We start from the raw sequence: 15,929 nt of genomic DNA, 5'->3' as shown, positions 1-15,929 counted from the left end.
TGCATTGAACAGTTGGTAGGAGACGGCTTCTGAAGATGCATTCACTGACCTTGACCAGTGGCCTGAGGTCATGAAGCCTTTTTGGGCACTGGGGCCAGGTGGTGGGGGCAACACTGCTGTCAGTGACAGCCTCGGTGTACTCCCACATCCTTCTTTCTGGAGGGCCACCTGGCCCCTGTGGGTAGAGGGCCAGTCTAGCAGTGTTGACCCCCTGCACAGAGCTGGAGTGCTGCGTGAGACGCTGGGTGTCACTTCCCTGGCTTGTCATTTGGGAATTATTTTTAATTGTTAATTTTTTTCAAAAGGCAGTTGCCTTTTAAGAGACCGAACTGCTTTCTGAAATGGCAGCCTTGCTTTCAGAGTAGGCTGTTCTTGCTGCACTAATTCCACTCCACATCGTGCCCTACTCTGGGCACCGCACTTTAGGAATGTGAAAGCTTTGGAGAGGGTACAGAAGAGATTTACCAGAATGGTTTCAGGAATGAGAGATTACAGTGACGTGGAGAGACTGGAGAAGCTGGGGTTGTTCTCCTTCGAGCAGAGATGGCTGAGAGGAGATTTGATAGAGGTGTTCAAATCATGAAGGGTTTAGATAGAGTAAATAATGAAGACCTGTTCCCAGTGGCTGAAGGGTCGATAACGAGAGGGCACTGAGGGATATGAAGGAAACCTTTTTTTATGCAGCGAGTGGTTAGGATTTGGAAGGCACTGCCTGATCAGGTGGTGGATACAGATTCAATAGCAGTCTTCAAAAGGGAATTAGATAAATACTTAAAGGAGAAAATATTGCAGGGAGACGGGGAAAGAGCGGGGGGAGTGGGACTGACTGGAATGGTCTTCAAAAGGGCCGCGCAGACTCGATGGGCCGAATGACCTCCTGTACTGTACTATTCTATAATTGCATGTGTATGACTGGGAAACAATGCAGCATTTCTGGGGATGGTGCTAGTCTATTGGTGACTATCTGTGTCCTACAGATCAGGATGTTTTCAGGGGTTAGCCTGATCTGAGCAGAGTTAGCTAGTCTTAGCGAGGCACTGTTAGGAGGACTGCAGTCTGCCTCAGTACTCCTGGGAAAGCAAAGGAAAACTGGCTGACATTCCTGCTCCCGGTCACAATCCTGTGTCTGCTGTGAAGCCCCCTACAGTCAAAGAGCCTGTCGGTATTTGTGGTCAAGGGTCACACAGGAATATGCCGCAAAACAAATACTGGAAGGCCTACACACTGAGGAAAAGAGCGGAGAAAATAGGTAAGAGATTGGAAGAAGCAATTTACATCTCCCATACAATATATATATTTGTGTGTTGGATATATACTTGAAAGAAAAAGAACTGCAGGGCTATGGGGAAAGAGTTGTGGAGTGGGACTAATTGGATCGCTCCTTCACAGAGCTGGCACAGGCCCGATGGGCCAAATGGCCTCCTGTATTGTATGAGTCTGTTCTGCAACTCCTAGAACAGTATTTGCCAAGTATACAAGATTCTCCCAATATCATTGTTCAACTTCATTAGACCTCATCAGATGACCAACAGTGAAGCTCTGTCATTGCGATTACATGGTTGCAGTGGTTACAGAACTGGACACACCAGCCCAGGGATCAAATCCCACCACAGGCAAGTTGAATTCAAAATATCTGGTCATTTGTGAGTTGTCAGTATCTTAAGTGACCGTGAAAGCTGCTGAATTGTCGTTAAAACCCAACTGGTTCATTAATGTCCTTCAGGGAGGGAATCCTAACTTTGCTAAATAAATTCTACTTGTAGTTTTAGCCTGAATACAGTCTCACTGATGGTGAGTGACCTGTGCACCTTCACTGCAAAGTATCTCGGTCAAAAATGTAATTATTAATCTTGAGACACGCAACTCCCTGTTCAAGCGCAAGAGGTTGGATGAGTTTCAGATGGTGGGGGGGACGGGTCAGTCATTTGCTGAACACAGAGTGGAGAATGGTTAAAGTGTAACTGAATCCCCCACCAGAGGAAATAGGAATCCCACAACAGTTTTCTTGAGGACAAAATCCGTTTAAATCTCGGCGCACGGGGAGGGCCCCACAACCGACCATTCGGTGTTGGGAGGCAGTAACAGAGTGGTACATTTAACACCGCCAAATTGTTGGTGGGTCGTAGTTTGTCAGGGGAATCTAAAGGGGCTAAAAGCCGACAAATCCCCCGGACCTGATGGCCTAAATCCTAGGGTTCTAAAAGAAGTGGATGGATTGGTTGTGATCTTCCAAAATTCCCTGGATTTTTAAGGAAGTGGTAACAGGGCACTTAGAAAATCATAATACAGAGTCAACATGATTTTATGAAAGGGAAATTTTTAACAAATTTATGGGAGTTTTTTGAGGATGTAACTAAAGGGGAACCAGTGGATGTAGTATATTTAATTCCCAAAAGGCATTTGATAGGTGCCATATAAAAGGTTATTACACAAGATAAGGACTCATGAGTTTGGGGGTAATGGAGAGAGGATTGGATAATGGACAGAAAAAAGAGAGTAGGGATAAATGGATCTTTTTCAGGTTGGCAGGCTGTAACTAGTGGGGTGCCGCAAGGATCAGTGCTGGGGCCTCAGCTATTTACTATCTATATTAATGACTTAGTTGACTTAAAACCGAGTTGAGAAGGAATTTCTTCTCCCAGAGGGTTGTGAATCTGTGGAATTCTCTGCCCAGGGAAGCAGTTGAGGCTAGCTCATTGAATGTATTCAAATCACAGATAGATAGATTTTTAACCAAAAAGGGAATTGAGGGTTATGGGAAGTGGGTGGGTAAGTGGAGCTGAGTCCACGGCCAGATCAGCCATGATTTTCTTGAATGGCGGAGCAGGCTCGAGGGGCTAGATGGCCTACTCCTGTTCCTAATTCTTATGTTCTTATGAAGGGACTGAGTGTAATGTATCCTAGTTTACTGATGATACAAAGCTAGTTGGGACGGTAAGTTGTGAAGAGGATGCAAGGAGCCTGCAAAGGGATATAGATAGTGTCATGTATTCAACCAGCATTGTAATCCATGTATAATCTGACCTAAGTTGTACACTGTGAGAACAATGACCACTAGGTGGTGAACTTGTGGGAGACACTCCTAACCTGGACCTTCAGGTATAAAAGGGGAAGCTCCACCCACTTTCATCACTTGAGTGCTATGGAATAAAGGACAGGTCACAGACTGACCTTCTCTCAAGCATGGGCCTCATGTGCATTTATACTGTATAGCAAGGATGTATCAGATAGACTGAGTGAGTGAGTGGGCAGTATGGTGGCAGATCGAGTATAATGTAGGGAAATGTGAGATTATTCACTTTGGTAGGAAGAATAGAAAATCAGAATATTTTTTAAATGGTGAGAAACTTTTAAATGTTGGTGATCAGAGAGATTTGGGTGTTCTTGAGAATAAAACACAAAGCGATCACGCAGGTACAACAAATAATAAGGAAGGCAAATGCCATGTTGTCCTTTATTGCAAGGGGGTTGGAGTAAAAGGGTCGGGAAGTCTTGCTATAATTGTACAGGGCCTTGGTGAGACCACACCTGGAGTACTGTGCACAGGTTTGGTCTCCTTATCTGAGGAAGGATATACTTACCTTGGAGGTGGTGAAACGAAGGTTCACTGGACTGATTCCTGGGATGAGAGGGTTGAGGAGAGATTGAGTAGAGTGGGCCTTTACTCTCGAGTTTAGAAGAATGAGAGGGGGTCTCATTGAAACATACAAGATTCTGAGGGGGATTGACAGAAGATGCAGGAGGATGTTTCCCCCGGGCTGGAGAGTCTAGAACCAGGGGTCACAGTCTCAGGATAAGGGGTCGGCCATTTAAGGCTGAGATGAGGAGAATTTCTTCACTCAGAGGGTGGTGAATCTTTGGAATTCTCTGCCCCAGAGGGCTGTGGAGGCTCAGTCTCTGAATATATTCAAGACACGGATCGATAGATTTTTGGAGTCTAAGAGAATCAAAGGTTATGGGAATCGGGCGGGAAGGTGAAGGTGAAGTTGAGGTCAAAGATCAGCCATGATCTTATTGAATGGCAGAGCAGGCTCGAGGGGCCGTATGGCCTACTCCAGCTCCTAATTCTTATGAATGAGAGTGCACACTTGTAATAGTTAATTTTCAGTGCCAGAGAGGTTGATTGGCAGTAATTAAACCTGCCCTGGCCGGAGTTGCTGTGGCATTTATCCATAAATACCGGCGTTCGCCTCGCCGCGATTGTCAGGACATTCTAACTCTGTGATCCTCTGGCACCACCCAGTGGCCAGCTTTATAATGCAACAGCCTCACACTATCCGTGCTTGGGTCTTGAGGGACGATATACATCCATTCGACACAGTTCATAAAAGCATTTTATTTGCGAGGTTAAATTCTGAAAGAGGATCCAAATTCTGAAGGCACAAATTGATTTTTTAGGGACTCTGGGGGGTGAATCCACCTCCCTACTGCTTGAAAAATTAGATTTTTGTAATTTCTTTTTCAAGCCTGAAAGGCTACAGATATTTTAAATATGAAAATAAAGTATTTTTCCAGATTTCAATCCAGCTTTACAGAATCTGGTTGCTTCGGTTCGGGGTTGAAGACGTACAAGACAGCTGGTCAGACTACACGCAGGGTCATGGAGCAGGGGATGGCACTGTTTGGTCAGTGCTTTCAGAGGACCAGTACAGGCTTAATGGGCCGAATGGCCTACTCCTGTGTTGTTTCATCCTATGATTGGTGTTTGGATTCAATGCCCACCTGCCCAGTGTGGATTTAAACATCCCAGGGTCCCCTGTGGTTGCCGTGAGCTACCATGTGGCCAGGTCACATGACTCCTGGGGTCGGGCGGCTTTGGACTGAATGCCACCGTCCACTTACGTTCGGTAAACTTACGGTATTTAGCCACGACGCAATTAATTATTATTCACACCACAAACATTTTTATTTATTGAGATTTACAGTTTTAATTACACATCAATACATTACTGATACTAATCATACTGTAACGCAGCAAACCACAATGGGCACATCGCAGGATATTGCCAGGTTAACAAAAGAGAAAGACTTGCATTTATATAGCACCTTTCATGACCACTGGACGTCCCAAACCACTTTACAGCCAATGAAGTACTTTTGGAGTGTAGTCACTTGTAATGTGGGAAACACAGCAGCCAACTGGCACACAGCAAGCTCCCACAAACAGCAATGTGATAATGACCAGATAATCTGTTTTTGTTACGTTAGTTGAGGGATAAATATTGGCCCCAGGCCACTGGGGATAACTCCCCTGCTCTTCTTCGAAATAGTGCCATGGGATCTTTTACATCCACCTGAGAGAGCAGACGGGGCCTTGGTTTAATGTCTCATCTGAAAGACGGCACCTCCGACAGTGCAGCACTCCCTCAGAGTGTCAGCCTAGATTTTTGTGCTCAAGTTTCTGGAGTGGGACTTGAACCCACAACCTTCTGACTCCGAGGCAAGTGTGCTACCACACAGACACAGAGAGACATGTGCAACAAAGTGTAGGCGAATTGTTCCCTCCATGAACGGCGTTACCTCAAAGAGAAGTCTCTGGTGCAGTCTGAGGCTCCCAGTGTGGGTGAGCCATTCCAGCCAATGAGCAGTAACCTGCCTGCCCAAGCATGGGAGCCAGTGACACCCACAGCAGCTCCTAGAATTATCCAGTTATAGTGCCGCTCGAGTATTTAACCAGAAAACAAGGAAAAAGCCAGAAAACAATGAGCTGATATTTCACAGGAGTCTCCGGCAGAGCTATGAGCGTTATAAACTCGGCTGCCCGTTTCCTAACTCGCACCAAGTCCCGCTGCCCCCGTGTCCGAATTCGCACCGAGTCCCACTCACCCATCACCCCTTGTGCTCGCTGCCCCGTGTCCTAACTCGCACCGAGTCCCACTCACCCATCACCCCTTGTGCTCGCTGCCCCGTGTCCTAACTCACACCGAGTCCCACTCACCCATCACCCCTTGTGCTCGCTGCCCCGTGTCCTAACTCACACCGAGTCCCACTCACCCATCACCCCTTGTGCTCGCTGCCCCGTGTCCTAACTCACACCGAGTCCCGCTCACCCATCACCCCTTGTGCTCGCTGCCCCGTGTCCTAACTCACACCGAGTCCCACTCACCCATCACCCCTTGTGCTCGCTGCCCCGTGTCCTAACTCACACCGAGTCCCGCTCACCCATCACCCCCTGTGCTCACTGCCCCATGTCCTAACTCACACCGAGTCCCACTCACCCATCACCCCTTGTGCTCGCTGCCCCGTGTCCTAACTCGCACCGAGTCCCACTCACCCATCACCCCCTGAGCTCGCTACCTCCGTGTCTGAACTCGCACCGAGTCCCGCTCACCCATCACCCCCTGTGCTCACTGCCCCGTGTCTGAACTCGCACCGAGTCCCACTCACCCATCACCCCTTGTGCTCACTGCCCCGTGACCTAACTCTCACCGAGTCCCACTCACCCATCACCCCTTGTGCTCACTGCCCCGTGTCCTAACTCACACCGAGTCCCACTCACCCATCATCCCCTATGCCCCGTGTCCTATATTGGCTTCTGGTTAAGCAATGCCTCAATTTCACAATTCTCATCCTTAGTTTCAAATCCCAACGTGGCCTCGCCCCTCCCTATCTCTGTGAACTCCTCCAGCCCCACAACCCTCCAATCTCTGCACTCCTCCAATTCTGGCCTCATGAGCATCCCCACTTCCTTCACCCCACCTTTGGCAGTCGTGTCTTCAGTTCTAAACTCAGGAATTTCGCCTCTCTGCCTCTCTGCCTTTCCTCCTGTAGCATTTGGCCAATGCCTTCACATATCTCCTTCTGTGGCTCGGTGTCAGATTTTTTCTGCTGGTGCACCTTGGGACCTTTTATTACATTAAAGGCGCTATATAAATGCAAGTTGTTGTTGTTGGCCCGCCTCACTGACTGCGCCAAATGCAGACAGATAGCGTCAAGGGTCTTCCTCAAGGCCACTCTGAGACTGGAAGGAGCACAATATTGACGCAGGATGACTCTTTGTCCTGTCTTCCTGTGAGGCAGCAGCTGCTCTCCCCTCGGCTGCTCCCGTGACGGTATAGCTGCGATCTGGGGCTCAGTGCCTGCCGGGATTACCGCCACTCTCCCGCCTCCCAGCAGTCTCTGCCGCTGAGCCGCCAACCGTTGCTCAGTCACCATAGCAACCGTTTCTTCATTGCCCTCCCAAGGCCGCCGCGTTTATCCGGCTGGTCGGGGATCATGGTAGCACTTCTCTCCGCACTGAGGCACAGGGCGGGATGTTTCCCCCGGACCAGGCCAAGCCCCTCCTCGCTGATGTTCCGACAGAAATCCACGTGCAAGGTTCGTAGGCTGCTCCCGTAGATAGTCACCGCCTCCAGAATTTTATCAGTTAATCGAGCACAGTTCTCCAGTTTCAAGGTATCGAGTTTGGTGCATTTCTGTAGGATTTGTACAATGTAGCCATCAGTGAGGTGGCCACACCCAGAGAGTGTCACCGACAGCAAGTTTGGACACCTGGGGAAAGATTACAGTATCAGTTGCTAACTGTGGGATTACAGATCTAACATCACCAGCCCACAAACTACTGGCAACTGCAAAGCCCACTAACGCTGGCACTTTCTCCCCTTCTCTCGGGTAGCAGCGATACAGTGACCAATCTGATTCCATCTCTTACCCTTCTGCTCCACGGGAGGTTTCTGTTCTCCCTGAGGTCCCTGCCCTTACTGTAAACACAGCACAGTGAGCAGCCCTCCCCAACACACACACACACACACACACACACACACACCCTCACACCCCTTCCCCACCCACACACACACACGCACCCCACCCCCCCCACACACACACACACCCTCACACCCCTTCCCCACCCACACCCCTCACCCACACACACACCCACACACATATACCCCCCACACACACCTTCCCCACCCCCACACACACACACTCACACACCCCTTCCCCACCCACACACACCCCTTCCCCACCCACCCACACACACATACCCCACACACACCCTCACACCCCTTCCCCATCCACACACACACACACCCCCCCCCATACCCACACACCCCCCCACACGCGCACACACACCCACACACCCCCCACGCACACACACACCCCACCCCCACACACCCCATCGCCCACTCACACCCCTTCCCCACCCACCCACACACCCCCCACACACCCCTTCCCCACCCACCCACACACCCCCCACACACCCCTTCCCCACCCACACACCCCACCCACACACCCCTTCCCCACCCCCACACCCCACGCGCACACACCCCACCCACACCCCACGCGCACACACCCCACACCCCACGCGCACACACCCCACACCCCACGCGCACACACCCCACCCCCCACGCGCACACACCCCACCCCCCGCACACACCCCACCCCCCACCCCCCACACACACACACCCTCACACCCCTTCCCACCCACACACATATACCCCACGCACACACACCCTCACACCCCTTCCCCACCCACACACACACACACACCCTCACACATATACCCCACCCACATCCTCACACCCCTCCCCCACCCACACACACCCCACACTCCCCCTCACACCCCTCCCCCACCCACACACACCCCACACCCCACCATTTATATAATGTCTCTAACGTAGTAAACTATCGCAATGAGCTTTACAGGAGCTTATTGGAACAAAAATTGACACCAAGCCAAAAACCAAGATATTAGAACAGGTGACTGAAGCGTGGTCTTAGAGGTAGGTTAGAGAAGCATCTTAAAGGAGAATAGAGAGTTGGAGAGGTTTAAGGAGGGAATTCCAAAGCTTGGGGCCTTGGCAGCTGGAGTTGGAGCAAAGGATATGGGTGATGTACAAGTGGCCAGAATTGGAGGAACCCAGGGCTCGATTGTCCATTAGTTTTGCATGCATACCTCCCACTTAAAGTCCATTTTACCGCTGAAATGAGGTGTAACGCCCAGATATCGTCCATTTAGCCACAAAATGGAAACTGACGCCCATTTCTTGGTCACTTATCGCCAAGCGTTACTTTCGGTATTTACATAACGCCAAGAAAAAATCATTCTGCCCGCCTATTTTTTTTGGTTGGAAACATCAGAATGGGCGAACCCAACCCTCATAATATCGGCCAGCGTTATTTTTGGCACGTACTTAACACCAAGATTCAATAATACCAACCACCTACTTTTTTTGTTGTAAAGATCACATTTGCCGAAACTAACGCCCAATATATCGGCCAGCGTCACTTTCAGCATCTCGCCCACAATCTCGCCCTCGGCGAAAAAACCGCTGTGAAAAAGTGGAACTGATCTGAACTAATCACAGCAGTGTGGACACATTTTGTAAATCACAGGTCGCTTCATTGAAAAGGCTGCTTCAACTTTGGGGGAGTTTGGATGTACTCTGGAATTCTTTTCAGGTGATGTGACCATCTGAACAGACATTTTGCCATGCTGTGGACGATTGGATTTTACTTTAGGTGTCTTAGTGGGGACATTTATTGCTTGTGAACAATCAGCATTATACTGATAGTTATTGGAATGGGGCCAGCCATTTCTCAGCCTGTCTTGATGACAACGCAGATGCTGCAGAGTACAAATGGCACACCGTCTAATCCACAGCATTATGTGCCCAATCTAAGACATGCCAGACTGATGAAGAGGACCAGACTATACACCCACCGCACTTACAGGGAGAAGCGGTCTTCCCTCGACTTATCCGAGAACACATGCCTTTGGAGACTGCGCTTCCACAAAGTGGTTATCAGTGAGATATGCCAGCTCATCAGGGCAGATCTGCAGCCTGCCAGCACCATCAGGATATCGCTGTCCGTCGAGGTCAAGATCACCGCGGCACTGTCGTTCTACGCGTCCGGTTCCTTTCAGGCTTCCGCTGGCGACATTTGCGCTATATCTCAGCATGCCACACATTGCTGCATTAGACAGGTCACTGAAGCCCTGTACACACGTAGGATGGACTTTATCAGCTTCCCTATGACCACGGAGGCTCAGACTGAGAGGTCTCTAGGATTCTATTGAATTGCTAACTTCCCCAAGGTGCAGGAAGCAATCGACCGCACACACATCGCGATGCGGGCACCTTCTCAGGACGCAGAGGTTTTTTGCAACCAAAAAGCATTTCAATCCCTGAAGGTCCAACTTGCTGTCAACCACAACCAGATAATTATGGCAGTGAATGTCAAATTTCCGGGCAGCATCGATGAGGCTCACATCCTGCATGAGAGCGCTGTCTCTGACATGTTTACCAGTCAGCCACAAGGTCAATGCTGGATGCTTGGTGACAAACTATATGGCCCAGCCACCTGGCTGATGACCCCCACACTGAGGCCAAGAAGCAATACAACCAGAGCCACAGAGACATATGCAATGTGGTCCAGAAAACCAGTGGTGTGCTTAAGCAGTGCTTCAGATGCCTGGAGCACTCAGGAGGGGACCTACAATACAACCCTGAGCAAGTAGCTCAATTCGTGGTCGTGTGCTCCATGCTGCACAACCTATCAGGAGGGGGCAAGAATTGCCAGAAGGGACTGATGGTCCACCTCAGGACGAAGAGGAAGAGGAGGACAAGGGGCTGGATGCTGACCTAGGGCCAGATAATCAGGCTGACTATGCAACCATGCCCACGCCCCCCTCCAGACTGCAGGAAAGGGCCCTCGGTGGCTACGTAGCTGCAAGACTCTTACGTCAGCAGCTCATAAATGAGCGCTTTGCCTGAAAGAATGTTGCTGTTATTGACAAAGCTGACACACTGCTGTGTGTGTGCAGCTCAATCATCAATTGTGGGCATCATGTTGGTGCCAGTTAAAGTTTAAGTTGATTGAAGTTAAGTTTAATTATACCCTTTCATGTTAAGGAATCACCAGTGTGTAACGGTCCAGCTATCGGAGACAATGCACAACAAGGTTATGTTAAATAAAAAACATTTAATACGACCATTGGTCTGAAATCATAAGTATAACTGTCAAAAACACCCCACCCCACAACACATTTTAGAACATTGACATCAATCAAATGGTCAACATGTCCAGCAACACAGAACACAAATGCAAACCAACAGGGTGGCCCCTCCCCCTATACATTACAATAAATTGCATACACCCAGATGGAGATATAACACAGCCATCACCTGCGGACATGCACTTCACTTCCCTTCCACCCTTCCCTTCTTCTCCCCACCTCTACCCCTTCCCCTCCTCACTCCACGCCGCCTGGCCGAGGCACTCCTCAGGCCTCATTGGGGGGGGATGAAGGCAGAGCCAGTGGTTGCATTGATACAGGAGCAGGGGGTCCCGAGGTGGGAACATTCTCGGATCCAGAAGCAAGATCTTGCTCCTGCCTGACATGTGTCATTGGCACTGGGGGTGCGGCACCTAGGGTTTGCAGTGCCGCGCTCCGGGACCACTGGGAGGCCTGTGGCACCAGTGTTCCTGGCTATTGCCTCCAGGGAACGTACTCCGTCATGCTGCCGGAGATGCTGGCCAGCTGTCGGGATATGCCCCCCAATGCCTGGAGGAACTGGTGACCTATGTAAACCGTCCTCCTGGACAACACTACCATGTCGCCCCTCTCATCTGGCGCTCGTGGAGCAGACCTGCCGCGTCCACGAAACCTCCGCGGGGTCAGCGCCGTCCTGGGGACATCTGGGGTGCCCTATGGCGAGGTGCTTGGGCCTGGTACCTCCAGAGTGGAGGTGGGAATGGCCACAGGAGCACTAGAAGGCCTTGGGGTTGAATGCCTGCTGGAGCCTGGCAATGCAGGCTCCTCAAAGTCCGTAGAGAACGGGCCCAGCAGATTGACGGGCGAGAATAGGAGCTCCTCAGCACCAGATGTAGGATCGCCCGGGGAGTCCGGCCCCGCGCCCCCATCTTCTGGCCTCTGGTCTTGCCTGGGGACACGCTGCTGGCTGAGCTGCAAAACACAAATGAGGTTATTAGAGGAGAAGGGGGTGCTAGGGTCACAAGGTGATTCCAGCGCTACACACAGCATATGCACGACAAAAGCACCACCGCTCTCAAAATCATCACAGACATCACATTTCATGACCATCAACACATTCTGCATTGCAATGATTCCCGTGATTAGCATTATTTAGAGGACACTTTTAGCAATCATCTATCCTATATTATTGTTCGGATATGAGTGGGTGTGGCATCTATTGACTTCACATCACGCAATGGTGTATACTTTACTCACGTGGCATCACTTCAGGGTCTGCAGCTGCCTGCGTGGCTGACCGGGGGTGCTTCCCCACGAGTGCGAGCACCCGCTCCTCTATATCGATGAGGTCGATGATGACTGGTAGCCCCCCACCCGTTCGCCTCTGCACGGCCCTAGTCCTCGAAAGCTTCTTCTGTAAAAGGCAACAACAGCACGACATAGCATGAGATCATTGCATGATATCATTGCTAGGTACTGTCACAGAGACTGATACAACACAGAACCGACAGATGTAATCATGATTATGATTATTATCATTCTTTACCTAAAGACGTTCACTGTGACTGCAGGCTTTGAGTAAAACATTCCCGGTAAAAGTGAAAAACCTCACATTTGATTATAGTCACTCATGACTATTACAAATCAAATAATTTAAATATATAAGTACATGTAAATAAATGTAATACTTACTCTTGCGGATCTGACAAGGTCATTCCATCGTTTGCGGCATTGGTTGTCCTCACGCACCTCGATGGTTGCCGACGAGACCACCTCTGCTATCTCGGCCCATATTCTCTGGTGGGCTTCCCACGCCCTCCCTGTGTCAAATCACCCCAGCGTAACTTGACTTCCTGCATGAGGGAGGCATTTGCCTCGTCCGAGAACCTCCTCGCTTTCTTTCGTCCTCCCATTTGTTCCTCTCCTAGCTCACTGCTCTCGCCGGTGTCAGTCTCCACAGTGTGCTGTGTCGCCTCCTCCACTCCCTCCATTATAGGCACCAAATTAGACAAGATATCTGGTTGGTAACAGCTAACCTTTTTTGGCACAATTTGCTATAAAGTTCGAAATTCCCTCCTACCTCCCAAAGCAGCCACACCACACCCACACACGCCTTCGCTCCCTCTCTGCTCCCTCTGTCTCCTCTTCTGCGCATGTAATGATGACCCCTGACCTCCTGAATCGTGGGAAACGAGCTGTTGCTAAGGACGGCTACACTTTATGGCAGGAGGTCAGAGAGATTTAATGCTAACACCCATTTCAGATCGCTCGCAGTAACGTCCATTTTATAAAATGGAAACTAAGCGTTTTGAAAATGGCTGACAATCCGGCGATCTGAAAACCCATATTTACCGCCCATGCCGGAAATAACGCCCATTTTTGGGCGATCTGCACAAAAGTGGAAAATCTAGCCACCGGGGTTTTGGTGGGTTCGAGGGCTGGAGGAGATTACAGAGATAGAGTGGGGTGAGGCTATGGGGGGATTTGGGAACAGAGTTTGTGGCAGGAGCTTCTGATGATGGCTTCTGTCTTCCCAATGTTTAATTGGAGGGAATTGTGGCTCATCCAGGAATGGAGGTCGGACAAGCAGCAGGACAAATCGGAGACCTGGTGGGGTGGAGGTATATCGACAGTATACACGCGGAACCTGACGCTGTGTTTTCAGAGGATGTTGCCGAGGGGTGGCATAAAGATGAAAATGGGAGGGGGCCAAGGGTGGTGGGGGGGGGGGGGGGGGCAGAGAGTCTGATCAACCGTGTCAAAGGCTACAGGGCAAGTCGCGAAGGAAGCCGGGACATTGAATAAATTTAAGACAGAAATAGGCAGTTTCTTAACCGATAAGGGGATAAAGGTTATGGGGAGTGGGCTGGGAAGTGGAGCTGAGTCCATGATCAGATCAGCCATGATCTTATTGAATGGCGGCAGGCTCGAGGGGTCATGTGGCCTACTCCTGCTCCTATTATGTTGTGATGATAAGGAGGGATAGTGTTTCATTGTCACAGTCACAACAAGAGGAGGAATGTATGGGCAGACAGCGAGAGTCAGACCCTGGGACATGATCACAGGAGAGTACAGGAACTATTTAAAGATTTCAGTTCAATGCAAACACAGAAAGGAAGAATTAACAGTGACTTTTGTCCAGAACTTAAAATATATTAATAATAAAATATACTTTGTTTTGCACAGACAGAAGAGGCTTGAAAAGAAGCTGGCCGCTCGCTCTCTGACCGACCTGTCACTGATCTGAAGCAGGAAGCTGTTGACCAGGTTGCTGTGGCGGTTACAGATGTCCCTCTGGAAGCTGCTTTTCATCCAGTCCTCAATATTGCAGACTTTCACCCGGCTGGAGTGCCAGCAGATGGACAGGGAGCGCAGGGCAGGGCTCAGCACAAAGTTATCCTTCCTCAGGTCTGAGGGGGAAGAGAAACACAGCAGAGACCAGAGAGCTGGCTCCAGAAAGACCTCACGGAGCACTCGGCATGTTCTTGACAAGCTTTTCCTGTTCGCCTTGTCCAAAAACGAGAATATATGAAGCAGGCACTCCCGGTTCAACTCTGTCAGCTGCATTTGCAGAAAGTTGTGCAACGCTGGCTGTCTGGGGAATGAGCAGAGACTCGGATCTGGACATATATGGGTCAGGAATGTAGCCAGTCCTGGGGTGACAACTGGTTTTAAATATAGAAGCCTGCACCTTGGACAGTTCACCACCAGCTCTGCTGATTAAATAAACATTTCCCTAGAATGTGCATCAAGTATTCCCTCCAATGTTTGACAATATCTTCACACATGTTGAATTCACTGTTTACACCTCTTTTAAACGTCCCAGGGTGCTTAAAACACACATTCCTTACCCCAATGTCCACGACTTACAATTTAATTTGTTGCTGAATTTATGTTAACCTCTAATCCAAGGCCTCGATAAATTTAACCTCTCCTGCCCAACTCCCCCTCAAACTCATAAACCCAACTCTGCAGGAACACATGGGTCTGCCCTACATGGGCACAGGGGGGGCACTGTATGGGTACAGTGTGAATAGAGGGGACACTGGCACAAAAGCTAAATGCTGAAAATGAAACATATTTAAAACCTGCCCGGTTCACATAGAAACATAGAAACATAGAAAATAGGTGCAGGAGCAGGCCATTCAGCCCTTCTAGCCTGCACCGCCATTCAACGAGTTCATGGCTGAACATGAAACTTCAGTACCCACTTCCTGCTTTCACGCCATACCCCTTGATCCCCCGAGTAGTAAGGACTTCATCTAACTCCCTTTTGAATATATTTAGTGAATTGGCCTCAACTACTTCCCGTGGTAGAGAATTCCACAGGTTCACCACTCTCTGGGTGAAGAAGTTTCTCCTTATCTCGGTCCTAAATGGCTTACCCCTTATCCTTAGACTGTGACCCCTGGTTCTGGACTTCCCCAACATTGGGAACATTCTTCCTGCATCCAACCTGTCCAAACCCATCAGAATTTTAAACGTTTCTATGAGGTCCCCTCTCACTCTTCTGAACTCCAGTGAATACAAGCCCAGTTGATTCAGTCTTTCTTGATAGGTCAGTCCCACCATCCCGGGAATCAGTCTGGTGAATCTTCGCTGCACTCCCTCAACAGCAAGTATGTCCTTCCTCAAGTTAGGAGACCAAAACTGTACACAATACTCCAGGTGTGGCCTCACCAAGGCCCTGTACAACTGTAGCAACACCTCCCTGCCCCTGTACTCAAATCCCCTCGCTATGAAGGCCAACATGCCATTTGCTTTCTTAACCGCCTGCTGTACCTGCATGCCAACCTTCAATGACTGATGTATCATGACACCCAGGTCTCGTTGCACCTTCCCTTTTCCTAATCTGTCACCATTCAGATAATAGTCTGTCTCTCTGTTTTTACCACCAAAGTGGATAACCTCACATTTATCCACATTATACTTCATCTGCCACGCATTTGCCCACTCACCTAACCTATCCAAGTCACTCTGCAGCCTCATAGCA

General features: G+C 49.7%; 1 protein-coding gene across 4 annotated transcripts; it reads right to left on the bottom strand.

Annotated features, from left to right (window-relative positions):
• Nucleotides 1–4,881: 4,881 nt before the first annotated feature.
• fbxl22 (F-box and leucine-rich repeat protein 22) lies at nucleotides 4,882–14,522 on the bottom strand. Of its 4 annotated transcripts, none has more exons than XM_070865224.1 (2): nucleotides 14,109–14,522; nucleotides 4,882–7,491 (listed from the first exon to the last, which is right to left on the bottom strand). In XM_070865224.1, the coding sequence occupies exons 1-2, from the start codon at nucleotides 14,501–14,503 to the stop codon at nucleotides 7,149–7,151; spliced, it is 738 nt and encodes a 245-aa protein (XP_070721325.1). In that variant the 5' UTR covers nucleotides 14,504–14,522; the 3' UTR covers nucleotides 4,882–7,148. The 4 variants fall into 4 exon arrangements, with proteins under 4 accessions (XP_070721325.1, XP_070721326.1, XP_070721328.1 ...); XM_070865225.1 differs by having other exon boundaries at nucleotides 14,169–14,522; XM_070865227.1 differs by lacking the exon at nucleotides 4,882–7,491 and adding an exon at nucleotides 8,606–9,269 and having other exon boundaries at nucleotides 14,169–14,522.
• Between the last annotated feature and the right edge of the window lie 1,407 nt (nucleotides 14,523–15,929).

This window comes from Pristiophorus japonicus, chromosome 21 (assembly GCF_044704955.1).
Source record: "Pristiophorus japonicus isolate sPriJap1 chromosome 21, sPriJap1.hap1, whole genome shotgun sequence".
Lineage (NCBI taxonomy): Eukaryota > Metazoa > Chordata > Chondrichthyes > Pristiophoridae > Pristiophorus > Pristiophorus japonicus.
Note: the sequence above shows the minus strand (reverse complement) of the source record. Positions and strands in the feature narration are given on the sequence as shown.

Coding starts and splice junctions, on each gene's coding strand:
- fbxl22 (XM_070865224.1), bottom strand. CDS start 14,503: ATGCAGCTGACAGAGTTGAACCGGGAGTGCCTGCTTCATATATTCTCG. Junction 7,492..14,108: donor TTCTGTCTGTGCAAAACAAA/GTATATTTTATT, acceptor ATCTTTCCCCAG/GTGTCCAAACTTGCTGTCGG.